The sequence below is a fragment of the Oncorhynchus gorbuscha genome, linkage group LG04, assembly GCF_021184085.1.
Source record: "Oncorhynchus gorbuscha isolate QuinsamMale2020 ecotype Even-year linkage group LG04, OgorEven_v1.0, whole genome shotgun sequence".
NCBI classification, from domain to species: Eukaryota; Metazoa; Chordata; class Actinopteri; order Salmoniformes; family Salmonidae; genus Oncorhynchus; species Oncorhynchus gorbuscha.
In genome coordinates this window covers 2263995-2285531 of record NC_060176.1, presented here as the reverse complement: position 1 = coordinate 2285531, position 21537 = coordinate 2263995, and the positions used below count along the sequence as shown (strand labels likewise).

At 44.4% G+C, this 21537-nt stretch overlaps 2 protein-coding genes across 4 annotated transcripts in view; one reads left to right on the top strand and one right to left on the bottom strand.

The window, feature by feature from the left end:
* Positions 1–13555, top strand: part of fbn1 (fibrillin 1) — a 191314-nt gene extending 177759 nt beyond the window's left edge. Inside the window, 6 exon segments of the mRNA XM_046345486.1 lie at positions 3208–3336; positions 3571–3690; positions 9172–9400; positions 9938–9990; positions 10032–10195; positions 11602–13555. Of these exon segments, the coding sequence (XP_046201442.1) occupies positions 3208–3336; positions 3571–3690; positions 9172–9400; positions 9938–9990; positions 10032–10195; positions 11602–11982 (1076 nt within the window). The 3' untranslated portion in view covers positions 11983–13555.
* A 1111-nt stretch (positions 13556–14666) lies between these two features.
* On the bottom strand, positions 14667–19175 carry LOC124033522 (deoxyuridine 5'-triphosphate nucleotidohydrolase, mitochondrial-like). Of its 3 annotated transcripts, none has more exons than XM_046345542.1 (8): positions 18968–19133; positions 17729–17914; positions 17098–17248; positions 16599–16690; positions 15897–15941; positions 15670–15696; positions 15233–15303; positions 14667–14816 (listed from the first exon to the last, which is right to left on the bottom strand). In XM_046345542.1, exons 1-8 carry the CDS (start codon positions 19026–19028, stop codon positions 14760–14762), a joined length of 690 nt encoding a protein of 229 aa, XP_046201498.1. In that variant the 5' UTR covers positions 19029–19133; the 3' UTR covers positions 14667–14759. The 3 variants fall into 3 exon arrangements, with proteins under 3 accessions (XP_046201498.1, XP_046201497.1, XP_046201499.1); XM_046345541.1 differs by having other exon boundaries at positions 15622–15696; positions 18968–19104; XM_046345543.1 differs by lacking the exon at positions 17729–17914 and having other exon boundaries at positions 15622–15696; positions 18968–19175.
* Between the last annotated feature and the right edge of the window lie 2362 nt (positions 19176–21537).

Here is a 21537-nt window from a genome sequence, read left to right as displayed (position 1 = left end):
TGTCTCTCTCTCTCTGTAGATAGTAATGAATGTCTCTCTCTCTGTAGATAGTAATAGATAGTAATCTCTCTCTCTGTAGATAGGAATGTCTCTCTCTCTCTGTAGATAGTAATGTCTCTCTCTCTCTCTGTAGATAGTAATGAATGTCTCTCTCTCTGTAGATAGTAATGAATGTCTCTCTCTCTGTAGATAGGAATGTCTCTCTCTCTCTGTAGATAGTAATGTCTCTCTCTCTCTCTCTGTAGATAGTAATGAATGTCTCTCTCTCTGTAGATAGTAATGAATGTCTCTCTCTCTGTAGATAGGAATGTCTCTCTCTCTCTGTAGATAGTAATGTCTCTCTCTCTCTCTCTGTAGATAGTAATGAATGTCTCTCTCTCTCTGTAGATAGTAATGAATGTCTCTCTCTCTGTAGATAGGAATGTCTCTCTCTCTCTGTAGATAGTAATGTCTCTCTCTCTCTCTCTGTAGATAGTAATGAATGTCTCTCTCTCTGTAGATAGGAATGTCTCTCTCTCTCTGTAGATAGTAATGTCTCTCTCTCTCTCTCTGTAGATAGGAATGAATGTCTCTCTCCCTGTAGATAGTAATGTCTCTCTCTCTCTCTCTCTCTCTCTGTAGATAGTAATGAATGTCTCTCTCTCTGTAGATAGTAATGTCTCTCTCTCTCTGTAGATAGTAATGAATCTCTCTGTAGATAGTAATGAATCTCTCTCTGTAGATAGGAATGTCTCTCTCTCTCTGTAGATAGTAATGTCTCTCTCTCTCTCTCTGTAGATAGTAATGAATGTCTCTCTCTCTGTAGATAGGAATGTCTCTCTCTCTGTAGATAGTAATGTCTCTCTCTCTCTCTCTGTAGATAGGAATGAATGTCTCTCTCTCTGTAGATAGTAATGTCTCTCTCTCTCTCTCTGTAGATAGTAATGAATGTCTCTCTCTCTGTAGATAGTAATGAATGTCTCTCTCTGTAGATAGTAATGTCTCTCTCTCTCTCTCTCTCTCTGTAGATAGTAATGAATCTCTCTCTCTCTCTGTAGATAGTAATGAATGTCTCTCTCTCTGTAGATAGGAATGTCTCTCTCTCTCTGTAGATAGTAATGTCTCTCTCTCTCTCTCTCTGTAGATAGGAATGAATGTCTCTCTCTCTGTAGATAGGAATGAATGTCTCTCTCTCTGTAGATAGTAATGTCTCTCTCTCTCTCTCTGTAGATAGTAATGAATGTCTCTCTCTCTGTAGATAGTAATGAATGTCTCTCTCTCTGTAGATAGGAATGTCTCTCTCTCTGTAGATAGTAATGTCTCTCTCTCTCTGTAGATAGTAATGAATGTCTCTCTCTCTGTAGATAGTAATGAATGTCTCTCTCTCTGTAGATAGGAATGTCTCTCTCTCTCTGTAGATAGTAATGTCTCTCTCTCTCTCTCTGTAGATAGTAATGTCTCTCTCTCTGTAATGTCTCTCTCTCTGTAGATAGTAATGAATCTCTCTCTCTCTGTAGATAGTAATGAATGTCTCTCTCTCTCTCTGTAGATAGTAATGAATGTCTCTCTCTCTGTAGATAGTAATGAATGTCTCTCTCTCTCTGTAGATAGTAATGAATGTCTCTCTCCCTGTAGATAGTAATGTCTCTCTCTCTCTCTGTAGATAGGAATGAATGTCTCTCTCTCTGTAGATAGGAATGAATGTCTCTCTCTCTGTAGATAGTAATGTCTCTCTCTCTCTCTGTAGATAGTAATGAATGTCTCTCTCTCTGTAGATAGGATGTCTCTCTCTCTGTAGATAGTAATGTCTCTCTCTCTCTCTCTGTAGATAGGAATGAATGTCTCTCTCCCTGTAGATAGTAATGTCTCTCTCTCTCTCTCTCTCTGTAGATAGTAATGAATGTCTCTCTCTCTGTAGATAGGAATGAATGTCTCTCTCTCTGTAGATAGTAATGTCTCTCTCTCTGTAGATAGTAATGTCTCTCTCTCTCTCTCTCTGTAGATAGTAATGAGACTCTCTCTCTCTGTAGATAGTAATGAGACTCTCTCTCTCTGTAGATAGTAATATCTCTCTCTCTCCATAGATAGTGATGTCTTTCTCTCTCTCTGTAGATAGTAATGTCTCTCTCTCTCTCTGTAGATAGTAATGTCTCTCTCTCTGTAGATAGTAATGAATCTCTCTCTCTGTAGATAGTAATGTCTCTCTCTCTCTGTAGATAGTAATGCATGTCTCTCTCTCTGTAGATAGTAATGAGTCTCTCTCTGTAGATAGTATTGAGTCTCTCTCTGTAGATAGTAATGTCTCTCTCTCTGTAGATAGTAATGTCTCTCTGTCTCTGTAGATAGTAATGTCTCTCTCTCTGTAGATAGTAATGTCTCGCTCTCTCTGTAGATAGTAATGTCTCTCTCTCTCTCTCTCTCTGTAGATAGTAATGAATGTCTCTCTCTCTGTAGATAGTAATGTCTCTCTCTCTCCGTAGATAGTAATGTCTCTCTCTCTCTGTAGATAGTAATGAATGTCTCTCTCTCTGTAGATAGTAATGTCTCTCTCTCTCTCTCTCTGTAGATAGTAATGAGACTCTCTCTCTCTGTAGATAGTAATGAGACTCTCTCTCTCTGTAGATAGTAATATCTCTCTCTCTCCATAGATAGTGATGTCTTTCTCTCTCTCTGTAGATAGTAATGTCTCTCTCTCTGTAGATAGTAATGAATCTCTCTCTCTGTAGATAGTAATGTCTCTCTCTCTCTGTAGATAGTAATGCATGTCTCTCTCTGTAGATAGTAATGAGTCTCTCTCTGTAGATAGTATTGAGTCTCTCTCTGTAGATAGTATTGAGTCTCTCTCTGTAGATAGTAATGTCTCTCTCTCTGTAGATAGTAATGTCTCTCTGTCTCTGTAGATAGTAATGTCTCTCTCTCTGTAGATAGTAATGTCTCGCTCTCTCTGTAGATAGTAATGTCTCTCTCTGTAGATAGTAATGAGTCTCTCTCTCTGTAGATAGTAATGAGTGTCTCTCTCTCTGTAGATAGTAATGTCTCTCTCTGTAGATAGTAATGAGTCTCTCTCTCTGTAGATAGTAATGAGTGTCTCTCTCTCTGTACATAGTAATGAATGTATCTCTCTCTCTCTTTCTGTAGATAGTAATGAATGTATCTCTCTCTCTGTAGATAGTAATGAATGTCTCTCTCTCTTTCTGTAGATAGTAATGAGTCTCTCTCTCTCTGTAGATAATAATGAATGTGGGTCGGACCCTGCTCTGTGTGGCTCTAATGGTGTGTGTCAGAACAGCCCAGGCAGCTTCAACTGCGAGTGTACTAGAGGATTCTCAATGGACCCCAATGGACAGAGCTGTGAAGGTCAGCCAATCACTGCCTCTCTCGGGATACCCCTAGGCACTTTATATGGATCTGAAATGATCAGATAGGTATAGGCAATATGGCAATAACTCCACTATAAACAGGGATTTGGTAGAAACTTCACCTTTTTTCTTGTACCTATCCAGTACAGTTAGATAACTGTATGGCCACATAACTATTGTAATGCTGTGTGTGTGGGTGTTTGTTTGTGTGTGTGTGTGGTTTCCCTGGCAGATATGGATGAGTGTGATGGTAGCCACCGTTGTCAACATGGCTGTCAGAACCTGGTGGGAGGGTACCGGTGTAGCTGTCCTCAGGGATACCTACAACACTATCAATGGAACCAGTGTGTCGGTGAGTGGTACAGACTCTCTCTCTCTTTCTCTCAATCCTTCTCCCCCCCTGTCTGTCTGTCTTCTGTATTTCTCTCCCCCCTGTCTGTCTGTCTGTCTGTCTGTCTGTCTGTCTGTCTGTCTGTCTGTCTGTCTGTCTGTCTGTCTGTCTGTCTGTCTGTCTGTCTGTCTGTCTGTCTGTCTGTCTGTCTGTCCCCACCTGTCTGTCTGCCTTCTGTCTTTCTCTCCCCCCCTGTCTGTCTGTCTTCTGTCTTTCTCTCCCCCCTGTCTGTCTGTCTTCTGTCTTTCCTTCCCCCTGTCTGTCTGTCTCTCCCCCTGTCTGTCTGTCTCTCCCCCTGTCTGTCTGTCTGTCTGTCCCCCCTGTCTGTCTGTCTTCTGTCTTTCTCTCCCCTGTCTGTCTGTCTGTCTGTCTGTCTGTCTGTCTGTCTGTCTGTCTGTCTGTCTGTCTGTCTGTCTGTCTGTCTGTCTGTCTCTCCCCACCTGTCTGTCTGCCTTCTGTCTTTCTCTCCCCCCCTGTCTGTCTGTCTTCTGTCTTTCTCTCCCCCCTGTCTGTCTGTCTTCTGTCTTTCCTTCCCCCTGTCTGTCTGTCTCTCCCCCTGTCTGTCTGTCTCTCCCCCTGTCTGTCTGTCTGTCTGTCCCCCCTGTCTGTCTGTCTTCTGTCTTTCTCTCCCCCTGTCTGTCTGTCTGTCTTCTGTCTTTCTCTCCCCTGTCTGTCTGTCTTCTGTCTTTCTCTCCCCCTGTCTGTCTGTCTTCTGTCTTTCTCTCCCCCTGTCTGTCTGTCTTCTGTCTTTCTCTCCCCCTGTCTGTCTGTCTTTCTCTTTCTCTCCCCCTGTCTGTCTGTCTTCTGTCTTTCTCTCCCCCTGTCTGTCTGTCTTCTGTCTTTCTCTCCCCCTGTCTGTCTGTCTTCTGTCTTTCTCTCTTTCTCTCCCCCTGTCTGTCTGTCTTCTCTCTTTCTCTCCCCCTGTCTGTCTGTCTTCTGTCTTCCTCTCCCCCTGTCTGTTTGTCTTGTCTTTCTCTCCCCCCTGTCTGTCTGTCTTCTGTCTTTTCTCTCCCCCTGTCTGTCTGTCTTCTCTCTTTCTCTCCCCCCTGTCTGTCTGTCTTCTGTCTTTCTCTCCCCCCTGTCTGTCTGTCTTCTGTCTTTCTCTCCCCCCTGTCTGTTTGTCTTCTGTCTTTCTCTCTCCCCCTGTCTGTCTGTCTTCTGTCTTTCTCTCCCCCCTGTCTGTCTGTCTTCTGTCTTTCTCTCCCCCCTGTCTGTCTGTCTTCTGTCTTTCTCTCCCCCTGTCTGTCTGTCTTCTGTCTGTTTCTCTCCCCCTGTCTGTCTGTCTTCTGTCTTTCTCTCCCCACCTGTCTGTCTGTCTTCTGTCTTTCTCTCCCCCTGTCTGTCTGTCTTCTGTCTTTCTCTCCCCCTGTCTGTCTGTCTTCTGTCTTTCTCTCCCCCTGTCTGTCTGTCTCTCCCCCTGTCTGTCTGTCTGTCTGTCCCCCTGTCTGTCTGTCTTCTGTCTTTCTCTCCCCCCCTGTCTGTCTGTCTCTCTCCCCCTGTCTGTCTGTCTCTCCCCCTGTCTGTCTGTCTGTCTGTCTGTCTGTCTGTCTGTCTGTCTGTCTGTCTGTCTGTCCCCCCTGTCTGTCTGTCTTCTGTCTTTCTCTCCCCCTGTCTGTCTGTCTGTCTTCTGTCTTTCTCTCCCCCTGTCTGTCTGTCTTCTGTCTTTCTCTCTCCCCTGTCTGTCTGTCTTCTGTCTTTCTCTCCCCCCTGTCTGTCTGTCTTCTGTCTTTCTCTCCCCCTGTCTGTCTGTCTGTCTTTCTCTCTTTCTCTCCCCCCTGTCTGTCTGTCTTCTGTCTTTCTCTCCCCCTGTCTGTCTGTCTTCTGTCTTTCTCTCCCCTGTCTGTCTGTCTTCTGTCTTTCTCTCTTTCTCTCCCCCTGTCTGTCTGTCTTCTCTCTTTCTCTCCCCCTGTCTGTCTGTCTTCTGTCTTCCTCTCCCCCCTGTCTGTTTGTCTTGTCTTTTCTCCCCCTGTCTGTCTGTCTTCTCTCTTTCTCTCCCCCTGTCTGTCTGTCTTCTGTCTTTCTCTCCCCCCTGTCTGTTTGTCTTCTGTCTTTCTCTCCCCCCTGTCTGTCTGTCTTCTGTCTATTCTCCCCCCTGTCTGTCTGTCTTCTGTCTTTCTCTCCCCCTGTCTGTCTGTCTTCTGTCTTTCTCTCCCCCTGTCTGTCTGTCTTCTGTCTTTCTCTCCCCACCTGTCTGTCTGTCTTCTGTCTTTCTCTCCCCCTGTCTGTCTGTCTTCTGTCTTTCTCTCCCCCCTGTCTGTCTGTCTTCTGTCTTTCTCTCCCCCTGTCTGTCTGTCTCTCCCCTGTCTGTCTGTCTGTCTGTCTGTCTGTCTGTCTGTCTGTCTGTCTGTCTGTCTGTCTGTCTGTCTGTCTGTCTGTCCCCCTGTCTGTCTGTCTTCTGTCTTTCTCTCCCCTGTCTGTCTGTCTGTCTTCTGTCTTTCTCCCCCCTGTCTGTTCTTTCTTCTGTCTTTCTCTCCCCTGTCTGTCTGTCTTCTGTCTTTCTCTCCCGCCCTGTCTGTCTGTCTGTCTTCTGTCTTTCTCTCCTGTCTGTCTGTCTTCTGTCTTCTCTCCCCTGTCTGTCTGTCTGTCTTCTGTCTTTCTCTCCCCCTGTCTGTCTGTATTCTGTCTTTCTCTCCCCCCTGTCTGTCTGTCTTCTGTCTCTTTCTCTCTTTCCCCTGTCTGTCTGTCTTCTGTCTTTCTCTCCCCTGTCCGTCTGTCTTCTGTCTTTCTCTCCCCTGTCTGTCTGTCTGTCTTCTGTCTGTCTTCTCTCTTTCTCTCCCCCTGTCTGTCTGTCTTCTCTTTCTCTCCCCCTGTCTGTCTGTCTTCTCTTTCTCTCCCCCTGTCTGTCTGTCTTCTGTCTTTTCTCTCCCCCTGTCTGTTTGTCTTCTGTCTTTCTCTCCCCCTGTCTGTCTGTCTTCTGTCTTTCTCTCCCCCTGTCTGTCTGTCTTCTGTCTTTCTCTCCCCCTGTCTGTCTGTCTCTCCCCTGTCTGTCTGTCTGTCTATCTATCTATCTATCTATCTATCTGTCTGTCTGTCTGTCTGTCTTCTGTCTGTCTGTCTGTCTGTCTGTCTGTCTGTCTGTCTGTCTGTCTGTCTGTCCCCCCTGTCTGTCTGTCTTCTGTCTTTCTCTCCCCCCTGTCTGTCTGTCTGTCTTTCTCTCTTTCTCTCCCCCCTGTCTGTCTGTCTTCTGTCTTTCTGTCCCTCCCTGTCTGTCTGTCTTCTCTCTTTCTCTCCCCCCTGTCTGTCTGTCTTCTGTCTTTTCTCTCCCCTGTCTGTTTGTCTTCTGTCTTTCTCTCCCCCTGTCTGTCTGTCTTCTGTCTTTCTCTCCCCCCTGTCTGTCTGTCTTCTGTCTTTCTCTCCCCTGTCTGTCTGTCTTCTGTCCCCCTGTCTGTCTGTCTTCTGTCTTTCTCTCCCCCCTGTCTGTCTGTCTTCTGTCTTTCTCTCCCCCCTGTCTGTCTGTCTCTCCCCCTGTCTGTCTGTCTATCTGTCTGTCTGTCTGTCTGTCTGTCTGTCTGTCTGTCTGTCTGTCTGTCTGTCTGTCTGTCTGTCTGTCTGTCCCCCTGTCTGTCTGTCTTCTGTCTTTCTCTCCCCTGTCTGTCTGTCTGTCTGTCTTCTGTCTTCTCTCCCCTGTCTGTCTGTCTTCTGTCTTTCTCTCCCCTCTGTCTGTCTGTCTGTCTGTCTGTCTTCTGTCTTTCTCCCCCTGTCTGTCTGTCTGTCTGTCTGTCTGTCTGTCTTCTGTCTTTCTCTCCCCCTGTCAGTCTGTCTGTCTGTCTTCTGTCTTTCTCTCCCCCCTGTCTGTCTGTCTTCTGTCTTTCTCTCCCCCTGTCTGTCTGTCTGTCTGTCTGTCTGTCTTCTGTCTTTCTCTCCCCCTGTCTGTCTGTCTGTCTGTCTCTTCTTTCTCTCCCCCCTGTCTGTCTGTCTTCTGTCTTTCTCTCCCCCTGTCTGTCTGTCTGTCTTCTGTCTGTCTGTTTGTCTTCTGTCTTTCTCTCCCCCTGTCTGTCTGTCTGTCTTCTGTTTTCTCTCCCCTGTCTGTCTGTCTGTCTGTCTTTCTCCCCCTGTCTGTCTGTTTCTCTCTCCCCCCTGTCTGTCTGTCTTCTGTCTTTCTCCCCCCCCTGTCTGTCTGTCTGTCTGTCTTCTGTCTTTCTCTCCCCCCTGTCTGTCTGTCTTCTGTCTTTCTCTCCCCCTGTCTGTCTGTCTGTCTGTCTGTCTGTCTTTTCTTTCTCCCCCCTGTCTGTCTGTCTGTCTGTCTTCTGTCTTTCTCTCCCCCTGTCTATCTGTCTTCTATCTTTATCTCTTTCTCTCCCCCCTGTCTGTCTGTCTTCTGTCTTTCTCTCCCCCCTGTCTGTCTGTCTGTCTGTCTTATTTCTCCCCCTTTTCTCTCCCCTGTCTGTCTGTCTTCTGTCTTTCTCTCCCCCCTGTCTGTCTGTCTTCTGTCTTTCTCTCCCCCCTGTCTGTCTGTCTTCTGTCTTTCTCTTCCCCTGTCTGTCTGTCTGTCTGTCTGTCTGTCTTCTTTTCTCCCCTCTGTCTGTCTGTCTGTCTGTTCTGTCTTTTTCTCCCCCCTGTCTGTCTGTCTTCTGTCTCTCCCCCTGTCTGTCTGTCTTCTCTCTTTCTCCCCCCTGTCTGTCTGTCTTCTGTCTTTCTCTCCCCCTGTCTATCTGTCTTCTATCTTTATCTCTTTCTCTCCCCCCTGTCTGTCTGTCTTCTGTCTTTCTCTCCCCCTGTCTGTTTTGTCTTCTGTCTTTCTCTCCCCCCTGTCTGTCTGTCTTATTTCTTTTTCTCCCCCTCTCTGTCTGTCTGTCTGTCTGTTCTCTCCCCCTGTCTGTCTGTCTTCTGTCTTTTTCTCCCCCTGTCTGTCTGTCTTCTTTCTCTCCCCCCCTCTCTGTCTGTCTGTCTTCTTCTGTCTGTCTGTCTTCTTTCTTTTTCCCCCCTCTCTGTCTGTCTTCTGTCTTTTTCTCCCCCTCTGTCTGTCTGTCTTTCTCTCCCCCCTGTCTGTCTGTCTTTTCTCCCCCTCTCTGTCTGTCTTCTGTCTGTCTTCTGTCTGTTTTTTTCTCTCTGTCTGTCCCCTGTCTGTCTGTCTTCTGTCTTTCTCTCTCCCTCAACATCAAATCTACATCCCTTTCCTGGAAGTTGAACTTGTTCCTCTCTAGATTACTGGAAGAGCTCCCTCCCTGAGTCACTGTCCTACATGAACACTGTTGTTATAACTGAGTCGCTGGCACTTTAACTTGACTCTACTGATGGGAATTACAGCATTGATATTCAGTGGCCTTTCCCAAAAAGAACACGGCCAATGTTTATCAGATGAACCGGTACTACAGATGGTTTCCTCATTCCCTTCAAGAGTTTCTCAGTATTGTTTGTGTTCTCTGGCCGAGGTTTGACCCATATTTGACATCTGTTTGTTTTGTTGACTTCCTGTCTGTGTTGTTTGCTTCCTGTGGTCAGATGAGAACGAGTGCCAGAACACTCAGATCTGTGGGGGAGCGTCGTGCCATAACACCCTGGGGAGCTTCCGTTGCCTCTGTCCCACTGGGTTCAACTACGGAGACCAGGGGGGGTGCAGTGACATCAACGAGTGCTCCTCCTCCTCTAATCCATGTAACTACGGCTGCTCCAACACAGACGGAGGGTATCTCTGTGGCTGTCCACCTGGATACTACCGCGCTGGACAGGGGTGAGTGATTGAGACTGTGTGTGCGTGCGTGCGTGCGTGCGCGTGTTTGATCATTATCAATTTTGATGGATAGACGGGTTTGTTGTTTAGCAACAAAACCAACACGTGTGTAACTATGGGACAAAACAGACAGGGTTGGCTCAGATTGTTGACAACATGTAAACTACATTTTGTCTCCGATATTTATTGAAAACATATATAAATGAGCACAATGTCTCTCAATTACATCGTTTCAGTTGTTGGTTAGCTAGCTAGCGAATTTTAGCCTTATTAGCATTGTAATGAAATCAGTCAAAACCCCTAAAAAAGACATGGTATCAAGAACAAGATGAAACTAGCTGAAACGAGTCACTTTATTGTCATTGTTGGTAGCTATCTGGCCATCCACAATCACAACAACACATAGGCCCCTGTCCCATTGAAGTGTGCACATTGTTTTGGTGATATTGTCAGCTAGCCCATGGATAGGCAAGATGGTGTTTGGGTATGATTTTATGCCCTGTGTGTTTGTGATTGACTCCTTTCTGTGTGTTCCAGGCACTGTGTGTCAGGCGTGGGCTTTGGTAGTGGTGTGAGTCTGGGCCAGGGGGGAGGAGGAGGAGGAGGAGGAGGAGGGGAGGAGGAGGAGGAGGAGGAGGAGGAGGAGGAGGAGGAGGAGGAGGAGCAGCAGAGGTGGGTGACAACGATCTGTCTCCTGAGGCCTGCTACGAGTGTAAGATCAACGGTTACCCCAAGAAGGGGCGCAAACGCCGCGACACCAACTCAACGCTGGAGCAACCTCTGGACAACGCACAGGTAATGTCTGTCTGTCGTGGTCTGGTGGACCCTAGAATGGTCATGCTATCATGTCTTGCCTGCTCTTCACTGAATCCGGAGTACATATTAACTGTGTGGTCCTGTGTTGTGTCATCAGGATCCGGAGTGTTGAGTGTTGTCAGTGTTTACATAATCCACCTACTACATGGTCCTGTGTCCTCAGCATCAGGAGACAGTGAACCTGGACAGTGTTACACATCATATATCTGTATAATACTGTATGTAACCTGTCCTGTGTCCTCAGCATCAGGAGACAGTGAGTCTGGACAGTGTTCCACATCATATGTCTGTATAATACTGTATATCTATATGTAACCTGTCCTGTGTCCTCAGCATCAGGAGACAGTGAGTCTGGACAGTGTTCCACATCATATGTCTGTATAATACTGTATATCTATATGTAACCTGTCCTGTGTCCTCAGCATCAGGAGACAGTGAGTCTGGACAGTGTTACACATCATATATCTGTATAATACTGTATATCTATATGTAACCTGTCCTGTGTCCTCAGCATCAGGAGACAGTGAGTCTGGACAGTGTTCCACATCATATGTCTGTATAATACTGTATATCTATATGTAACCTGTCCTGTGTCCTCAGCATCAGGAGACAGTGAGTCTGGACAGTGTTCCACATCATATGTCTGTATAATACTGTATATAACCTGTCCTGTGTCCTCAGCATCAGGAGACAGTGAGTCTGGACAGTGTTCCACATCATATATCTGTATAATACTGTATATCTATATGTAACCTGTCCTGTGTCCTCAGCATCAGGAGACAGTGAGTCTGGACAGTGTTACACATCATATGTCTGTATAATACTGTATATAACCTGTCCTGTGTCCTCAGCATCAGGAGACAGTGAGTCTGGACAGTGTTCCACATCATATATCTGTATAATACTGTATATCTATATGTAACCTGTCCTGTGTCCTCAGCATCAGGAGACAGGGAGTCTGGACAGTGTTCCACATCATATATCTGTATAATACTGTATATCTATATGTAACCTGTCCTGTGTCCTCAGCATCAGGAGACAGGGAGTCTGGACAGTGTTACACATCATATGTCTGTATAATACTGTATATCTATATGTAACCTGTCCTGTGTCCTCAGCATCAGGAGACAGTGAGTCTGGACAGTGTTACACATCATATGTCTGTATAATACTGTATATCTATATGTAACCTGTCCTGTGTCCTCAGCATCAGGAGACAGTGAGTCTGGACAGTGTTCCACATCATATGTCTGTATAATACTGTATATCTATATGTAACCTGTCCTGTGTCCTCAGCATCAGGAGACAGGGAGTCTGGACAGTGTTCCACATCATATGTCTGTATAATACTGTATATCTATATGTAACCTGTCCTGTGTCCTCAGCATCAGGAGACAGTGAGTCTGGAGAGTGTGGACATTGAGGACACCCTGCTGTTCAACCTAAACATGTCCGGCCTGTCCAGCCGAGACCACATCCTGGAGTTCACCCCGGCCCTGTCCACACTCAACAACCACGTGCGCTACTCCATCGACTACGGCAACGAACTGGGCTACTTCAAGATCAGCCAGAGGGAGGGGCTTAGCTACCTGCACCTGTCCAAGAGGAAGTCCCTCCCCCCTGGAGCCTACTTCCTGCAGATCAGTAGCGTGGCCGTGTACAGGAAGAAGGAGCTGGCAGCGCTGGAGGACAGCAACGATAAAGACTACCTCACAGGCCAGCTGGGAGACACACTCACCATGAGGGTGCAGATAGTCCTGCATTAACCTACACTACAGGACTGACTGGGGTGGCTGGTCTGGGCTGGGTGGGGAGTGTCTGCCTGTAAACACTGGTCTAGGAACAGATTCATTTACCCTTGATCCATATCTCAACCATTAGGATGGGGAGAGAAGATCTGACACTGGGTCAGTGGTTATGGGCAACTTCTACCTACTCTGAGAGAGAGCTTGGGACAATCTCAACGCCAAAGAGACTAATGGGTGGGTGGGGGGAGGGGGGATTGCGTTGTTTGATTCCCAAAGATGATTCTACATATCATAGATACAACCTTTAGTGCTACAGTGTAGGCCTAACCCACTGGCTACAGTATGGCTGTCTGAAGAAAGGCTTAGAGAATGAGAATGACATGGAGGGAAGACATGACAATGACACAACAATAACCACTCTAAACTGCTCTGTGCAGGAAGCTCTGGTTTGAATGTTTTTTTTGTTTTTTTTTAATGAAAAAGGTTTATATGAAATAGGTTTTGTATGATGATATGTGGAATCTGCCACTCTTTTGTGGGACATGTAAGGCAAATGCCATATCCACCCATAGCCCCTACCCCCAAGACCATGAGGGTAGCTAGGGAGTATGGGGTAGGAGGTAGGGGCTAGCGGTGGATTTGGACTGAGTAGCAGAGTGCAGAAGTCACTGATGCTGAGTGTTCACAGCTTGGCAGAGGTGGAAGTGAAAGGCAGCGTTCAGATTCTCCACCCTTCTCCCTGAAGTGTGCACTTGCTCACTCCCCCTTCATGGTTCACAAAGCATTGGCTGCTAAGGAGAGTTTCCACCATATTAGGTAAACCAGTCCATTCCTTTCAAATCCCTGAGGGGAGAAGGGTAGGGAATCGAACCGTAGCTAAAGTCTTTAGCTAGAAGGACCCCTCTTCCTCATAACTATGCTTCTTCATCTTCCCCATTGACTAGACTTCAGCATTACACATATTTACTGGTGCTAGTAACAAATCCACATAGACTTATAAATGCACTGTAATACTCAACACACAGTAGCTGTCTGTCTACTGTCCTTTTAATAAGATGTCAGACATCTTCTTTTCAACCAAAACCAAAGTAACAGCCTGTCTGCTCTCTATACCACATGTAAATGAAGTGTGTTTATACTGTAATCAATGCCATGTTTAGAATGTTAATCTATGAAGCATTTTGTAAACTAGAGAACGCCCCTGAGAGGAGGGGGTGTAATGGTGCTTATAATGACCTACTTCCTTTGATAAACTGTATACACACACACAAAAACACACACACACAACACAAATACATACACACGCCCTCAAACACACTCAAAACATACACCGTTCTGATGATGCCAAACCTGTGCCTTCATGATTATGCACTGAGGTCGTCACGGCCACACACTTTTCGCTCGTACAATCAGTGCTCCGTAGCGAAGTCAATCAGACCAGCCCCAGACTCAACCGTCTGTCGCTCTGTCACATCAGTGCTCCGTAGCGAAGTCAATCAGACCAGCCGCAGACTCATCCGTCTGTCGCTCTGTCACATCAGTGAGGGTTTAGTTGTAAAGTCACAATAAAAACTTGTTTTTTTGTTTAAAAGGTTTCATTGTTGTCCCTGTCTCCCAACTTCACTTCCTCTCTTTGCAGATTATGCTATTTATGGGATGTATTTTAACCACTAAGGGCCAAATTCCCAGACACAGATTAAGCCTAATCCTGGGCTAAAAAGCACTTAATGCACATTCATTAACCATGGTTTTTAGTGTATGCTTAAATTACATTTCTCATTTAGCAGAAGCAGATTTTTTCACCTAGTCCACTCAAGAGATTTGAACCGTTGATTAACCTTTCGTTTACTGGCCCAATGCTCTAAACCGCTAGGCTACCTGCTGCCCTAAATCTACCCTTCCTTGGTTCCTTGCTTTCATTACTGACAGCTGAAAGGACTGGTGACATCTCTCCACAATGCTTCCTGCTTCTACCTAGCATCTCGGCCTAATGAAAGGATGAGGGAAGGAAGCTATTGTAATTCCAGAGACTATAAAAACGGAAGACTACTGAACCACAGCCACCATATCCAGTTCAATACAACCCAATGACTGCATCTAGAAGGCAAGGGTCACATTCCCCTTCTCAGACGTTGCATGCATCAACCAATGGTTGCGTGCCACGTCACCGAGTGCTATCGACAGATTGCTATAACGTGGTTAGCTGAGACATAAAATACCTAACCAGGCGTTGTAAGATCTGGCATGCATCTGCAAGTTAGTCAGCCTGGAACTCTGTACCTATTTCTCAGTGAACCTCCTCCCTGGTGTGGTTCACATTAGCCTTCTGATTCTACAGTTAACAGATCTAACATGTAACGGTACAGTGGAATGTTTTGGTTGCCAACATGCTGCCCAAATATGAGCCTGTGTGAAGGGTTTGGTCCCTAAGACAGGGAAACTCCCTCGAACTATGAAAAGAAATGGTTTAACAGCACCACTTAGTGGTCATTCAGGGTACAGACTTACATAGAATTCTATCCAAAGCCGATATACATAAGTGGGCATAGCCGACATTTTCATATAGGTTTCCCCAATTGGAATTGAACCTGCAACACTGGCATCTCTAGAACCATGCTCTTGCAAACCGAGCCACACAGACAAGAAAATCAGTGATGTTTCATTGCCATTAATGGCCAAATCAGCAGGCATAGACAGTGAAGCAAAGGGATAATAACAATCTTTATTAAACAATGTAATTATTGTACAATGACATAACAGAACTAATAAGCTGGTTTATTTACAATGTTGATGTATCAGTTGCTGCCTGTGGAGCCAAATCCTCCAGCCCCACGCTCAGTCTCATCCAGAGTCTGAAACAGAGGGAAGACACAGTTAATACTACAACACTGGAGCGAAGGGTATTTTAGTGACTTTATGCGAACGAGCCCAGTTTTCCCAAACACAGATTTAGCCTAGTCCAGGACGAAAAGTATGTTCAATGGAAATTGTTAAAGTGAAGAGGTTAAGTCCAGGACGATGCTCGACCAGAGTCGAGAAAAACAGCCCTAAGGGCTCAAGGCTCATTCTCACAGAAATAAGATGCACTTTAAAAATCGACATTTCAGTCTCAAGTTTAAATGAAATGAGACAGGTTGACAAGGTGTGTCCATTTAAGGTTTGTGTGAATTGGATCGTAAAGCTGTGATCAGCAATTCACCACTAGGTCTGAGCATGTATGGTAACACTATAAATGGTCATATTCAGTCTATAGAGAAGTGTGAAGTACCTTTAGCTCCTGTAGGTCTGGGTAGCAGATCCTCTCGCACACCAGCTGAGCCACACGGTCCCCTTTTTTCACTGGGACACAGAAAGAAACACCATCACTCTATAGGTCACCCAGTTTCCCCAACACCTTCACTACAATGTTTCACTGGAAAACAGATCTCAATGTGAAATGCATTTGGATTGAGAAATCAGTAAAACAAGTGTTCAGTTTCTGATGAGGCATTTAAGTTTTTTTTTTCAAAGAGCAAAGGGTATATAATTAACGTAAAAGTAATAAAAAATAAATGGATGTACCAACTGCAGATGGTCCCTTTTAATCATGGATACAAAGTGCTTTCAATGCTTTGAGTTTGGAAAGGTGGCACGTGAATGATTATTTGTAAAGCTCACCTTCAAAGGTTACCTTGCTGAAGTTGAACAGCACCACCCCCACATTACCTCTATAGTCCTCATCCACTACTCCAGCTGGGGGGGAGACAGGCACTCCAGTTAGCCTAGCTGTCATGTCAGTTCTATGTTCTAGACTCTGGTTAGAACAGCCAAAGAGTGACTTGGGTTCATGAAATCTCCATCAGAACTATGGTTACCACTTTCCTGCCATTTTTATAACCCATCTCTTAGGAAAAATGTTATATTAATATCTTAAGGTCAAAAAGTAAACTCACCCCCAACATCGATGAAGTGTTTTGCAGCCAGGCCAGACCGTGGTGCTGTGAAAAAAAAAATACATCAAATGACTAAACTCCATAATGTTTTATGCTGGAGAAAAGTGAAGGGGAGATGAGAAAGAGGGGTTGAACGAGATGAGTGTGAAAGTAGTCTCCATTGACGTGTTGCATTGTGGGTAAATTGTGACTGACTGATCTACCAATAACAATGAGTAGTTATTTATGTTGCAAGGTGATTTGTCGGTAGGCAGTCAGTCATCTGCACTTTCAGTTGTAATGAGGGGGTTTGATTAATCTTCCCGGATGCCTGTGTAGGCATGTATTGCACCAGCTGAAAGTTGATTGCATTAGATTTGAAACTGGGCTTGCCTCCCAGGCATCCTGCTCTGGCTGACTGCAATGTTTGCTCAAAACAAAAGTGACATAATTAAGCATGTAGTAATTAGTAGGATTCTGTGTTGCCATGCAAAATTGATCGCTTTCTGCCTTCCCAATGAAAAGTAGTTAGAAAATTCAAACATTTATTTTATGTAAAAGAGATGTAGGTTTCTGGTTCAACCCAGGTCAAAGTAAAATAACTCCCTCACTGTCAAGTCAAACAATACCCAGAGAGACCTACCCCCACATACCCGTAGACCAGGGTGCAATTACATGTTTTCTTTAAAAACATTTAAGTGTGTGTCCTGGTACTTTACTCACCCACTCTGCCATAGCAGCCTGACGGAACTGCTATCTGGAGGTCAGTCTTCACGATAGCCTTGTCCATAGGACCAATACTGTAGTCATAGGCACTGTTAGAAAAAACATCAACAGGTGGCTTACAGTCACTAATTTACAAAGGCAGTGACCTACATCTAACTCCCATCCCATCGTTAGTAGGAGGAGCAGGCTAGCACTACCGTTTGCCAACTTTTCTCCTGTTAAAGTTGGTCATATAAACATGAAGCAAGACTAGGCTACCTAGTTAGGTAGCTTGAGATGAAGACATTATGCATAGTCGTTTGCTAACTACAGTTTTACTTTTGATTGATAGCAGAAAAATAAACAGACACGTGCAGTATACACCCACTGCAACGTATTGAATTCAAGTAACGTTATCTTGCTTATGTGAATAGCAAGCTAGCTAAGTAAATACAAGCCAGTAAAATGTACAGCGTTCAAATCACTTCCAGTGACCATGTCCCGGACTCTGACCCACCTGAACAGGTCGTAGCCTGCAGCTTTAGCAGAGCCCCGGGTAGGAGCAGTGGCATGTTCAGACAACTTGGAGAACTTCAGCACCGATATCACATTCTCTGCATGTGGCTTTGTCCTCTTCAGTGGAGAAACTTCTGCGGCGTCTATCACTTCTGAGCAAGGCATGTTCACAAAGTTTGTGGTAAGAAAGTTGAGTTAATTCCGAAATAATAAAATTGCTATGGTTAGTTTACTAACGTTAGCTAAATAGTTCAAATATGGCGAGTTGTTGCTCCTTCTCTGAATCTTATTCGGAAGCACACATTCCCGCCAATTTCAATTGAATCTGCCTCCCCGTAGTTGAAAAAAATAAAATCTCGCGAGAGTTCTGACATCTTGACCAGCTGTGAGCTGAATGACAGGAAAGCTTTAGTTTACTAATCCTTGAATGATGCATCTTGATTTCGGTAAAACACTCGACTACAAATCTGACAACAGTACAATTACCGGTACCTACACATTTATTGACTACACATCATGTTAATACTAAAGTTGATAATACAACAACCAGTTAGCATAGCAAAGTAGCTAGCTGCTAGTGCTAGCAAACATGAGCTATTACTGAAAAGCAATGTAGCTAGCCAACGAGCTACCTTCATTCTCGCATCCCTTTCTCCTGGCCAGAGTGGGAGAATACAGATAAAATGTTCTGTGTGAGAGTACTGAAGACTGGGCAGCGATAATCGAAGAACACCGCCAGTAGAGCCTCTGCTTTGCAAAGAAGTGGTCCATCTTGTTAAAGATACAGTCCTCCCCGGCTGCGGCATCCGCTACAGCGCCTTCAGAAAGTATTCATACTCCTTGACTTATTCCACATGTTGTGTTACAGACCGAATTCCAAATTGATGACATCTTTTTTTCCTCTCACCCATCTATACACAATATCCCATAACTACAAAGTGAAAATATGTTTTTATACATTTTTGCTAATGTATTGACAATTAAATACAGGCAGAGTGAGTATTGGTTAAGTGGGACATTTAAGCTTTGTAATGAATATCTTAAAATGTGTACAATAACATAACCAACAATCAATGGCTGTGTGTTAGTCATTTTAATTCGGAACTGGAATAAACTGATTGATCACATCACACAGGTGTATAACAGAACACACACACAGGCTCAGTTTGATAGTGCACCCCTAAGTAACAGTGCAAATTAAAAATGATCAGGCCTACTGTACAAAGTATTGTTGAAAAAGGTCTAGGTTGTAACTGTTGCTGTTAACATACAATACATATATTTTATTCTAAACTGGATTAAACATACTGTCCTAATGAGAGGTGTGTGGGTGGTTGAAGTTTTCAACAAGCATGTCTCAGCATTGAGCCTGTTTTTGTACTCTGTTTTTTAAAGTATGCCAGGGTTGAGAACCCTGACTCGCATAGGTATGTGGTGCCAAACTAGCTTAGAACATCTACTGCTTTCTCAGTCTAGACAGGAGACTGCTTCCTGCTGTAGATGAGCAACCCAGAACTGAGTGTTTGCCTCAAAAAGCATCTTGCTTCAATTAGTTTATTCCAGAATAAAATATGTAGTATTTAGTATTTTACTAGCAACAGTTCCAACCTAAACTCATTTAACAATATTTCTAGAGTAATATGTACAGTATAGTAGGCCTGATAATGTTTAATCTTCACCTGTACTGTTTCTTAGGGTTGCACTATCAGTAGCTAGCTAGCTTGCTTTGGCTAATGTTAGCTAGCTATTAGCTGAGTACAAGGGGATTGTTTGAGAGAAACTCTACTACAATGACAGATAGCACTCCCTTATTTCTGCTTATCATCATCCCCTGTTATAAAATGACAACAATGCCGTGCTAATTGACTTACTTTCCCACTGTCGAAGCACGGTTTCCTGATGCATTCTGCCCTGTTCTGAGTTTACCGTCATGCTGTGGGTGTTTGGTCAAGACCTGTCGTTTTAATTTGTTCGTTTTGAACATTACTAAGCACTTCCCTGCACAAAACACATTTTGGGCGCTCCTCGTTATTTATCAAAGTTTGTATTAAACCAAGCTAGAGAAACGCATCACTGTATTTTCGTTTCATGACGATTGAGTTCGTCAGAATTTGTGGCTAGTTTGAGTCCATTTGATGATGGCGAGTGGGAATGACATGTTGACAGGCTTGTCAGGTTAGGTTGGCTAAGAGTTTCAAAACACTTGCAAGTGAAAATTTGTAATTACTTTTTTAAAGTGTCAAATGTCATTTTGTCCAGTGTGTGATTTGGTTTGATTTGATCGCCTGTTATGGGCATTTTTACACGCGTTCTTTACACCTGTCCAGAGGGCATTTACAGGTGATTAGAAGGTTTGAATATTGTAATTTCAGACGCGTGAAATTGTGCCAAGGATTTGGAACGAACGAAGCCAGGCCAAGAGAATGCTCGGCGGAAATGGAGTCCCTAGAGAAAGAACGAGATGGGTGTCAGGAGTGGGGCAGCAGTATTATCATAAGGAGACGTATACTTGGAAACTGGAGGAGGAATGGAGGGAAGCTTGAGTCGGATAAAAATGGTGGGAAAAAGGTTTTAAAGTAAAATGGTAGAAAGTGTAAGCAGATGGAGCTGGAGAAATTGAAGTGAATGAGGGTGAAGTTACCCAGAGACCGAGGTATGCTCCCAGAATCAGGAAAAGCACAAGTCTGTAACACAGTATTGCCAACTCCTCAGTAAGGAAAGTAGCTATTGGCTGTCCTAATGTAGCTAGAAGTCGCAAAATGGCGTCATCACCAAATTTGCATAATTGGTCATGTAATTGTGATGGATGCTGTAGGAGAGAGGAATAATGTGTGGGAGAGACAAAAAGTGAGTAAAAAAACTAAATATGTTTAGAACTACAAATTAACTTTCTTCTGTCGATTCTTGTTTTTTGTAATGTCCCAATTCCAACCCTCCTCCTTTATCCGGGCTTGGGACCGGCAAAAGCGACCTAAAAGAGACACTGGCAGAGTTACTTCGTTTTTTATTTTTCTTAATTTGGTTTGGTTTTTAACCTTATGGTAAAACATGAACATCTTTAACCATTACTTAAAAAATATTTAAAAAATGGTATACAGTCAACATTAACAATCTAAATGGACCAAAAAGAGACAATAGAAAAAACTGTCAAAGGCAATGTGAGAAAATTATGGTAACTAGTCTGGCCCTAATTCAGTTTTTTTATATATATTTTTTATGTAAACCAGTGCGCGATCAGTCAGCGGCAGCTGCCAGCATGCGCGATTCATTTGCAGTCTGGATGCAGAGGGGTGAACATCTCCTGCTCTGACTGCGGGTGCTTTGTGACGGGGGTGGGGCCACGGCAGCACGCGCTCCTCGTTGAGAAGAGTAAGAACGATATGTGGCTTTCACGTCAGAGTCTCCAAAAGTCTCAAATAACACCAGAAAAAGTTGCTAGATTTGTTGCTAGTCGCTTTTTTCAAAATGTGTCGCTAGAGGGGTCTGAATACTCGCTAAATATAGCTACAAAGTCGCTAAGTTGGCAACACTGCTGTGACAGTAGGAGTGAAGTTTATTGAGAAAGTGGACTCTTGCCCTTTGGCTGATCCATTTGTGGTTGCACGGTGTGTGAAAAAAAAGAGTTGGGTCATGTGGAATCAGTGAGGGAAACCAGAAGTGGTCTAGTGATAAGTGTGTTTCTGTTGGGTAGAGGGAGAATGCGCTCGGAGTAAAACGAATGGTGGCAAGAAAAGTTCATTGTTTTGTTCTCAAGAAACGGGCACCAATGAAAGGAGTGATAACTGGGGTAGCAGTAAATATAACAGTTGACCAGCTGAGGGATAAGATTTCCAGTGTATCAGATGTTAGTCGTTTGATGCGGAAAGAGTGGGGAAACAGAGGATACATTGTGTCTGTTTTGAGTTTTGATGTTTAGTCTTTGCCCGACAAAGTGAAGTTAGGATATGTTATCCTGTATGTTCCGAATACATTACGATGTTACGGGTGTCAAACTTATGGGCATGTGGCAGCAGTGTGTAGGAGGAAGGGTTCAAGGTGTGAGAAATGTTCAGAAGGGCATGAGACAAATGAATGTGTACTATTGGGGAATGTGTTAATTGTAGGGGTGCCCATGGAGCTGGGGATCAGAAATGTCCCGAGCGAGAGAGGCAGGTTGAGGTTTCCAGGTTAGAGTAGAGCCATACCAGTACAGAGTAAGATTGGATTTTTAGCATTTATAAAAATGGTTACCAATTGTATTGCAGGGATGGATCGGAAGTCACGTAAAATTGAGTTTGTGGTGGCAGCTGCAGAGAGGTATTTGGGTGTGCGACATTTGACATCAGAAGAGTTACAAGATGTGTTAGGTGGCGATGTCCCATTCTTTCAAGATAATGGCATGAGGTAGGAATAAATACATTTAATTAGTGGAGTAGGGTAGTGTTAATTTTTATTTTATATA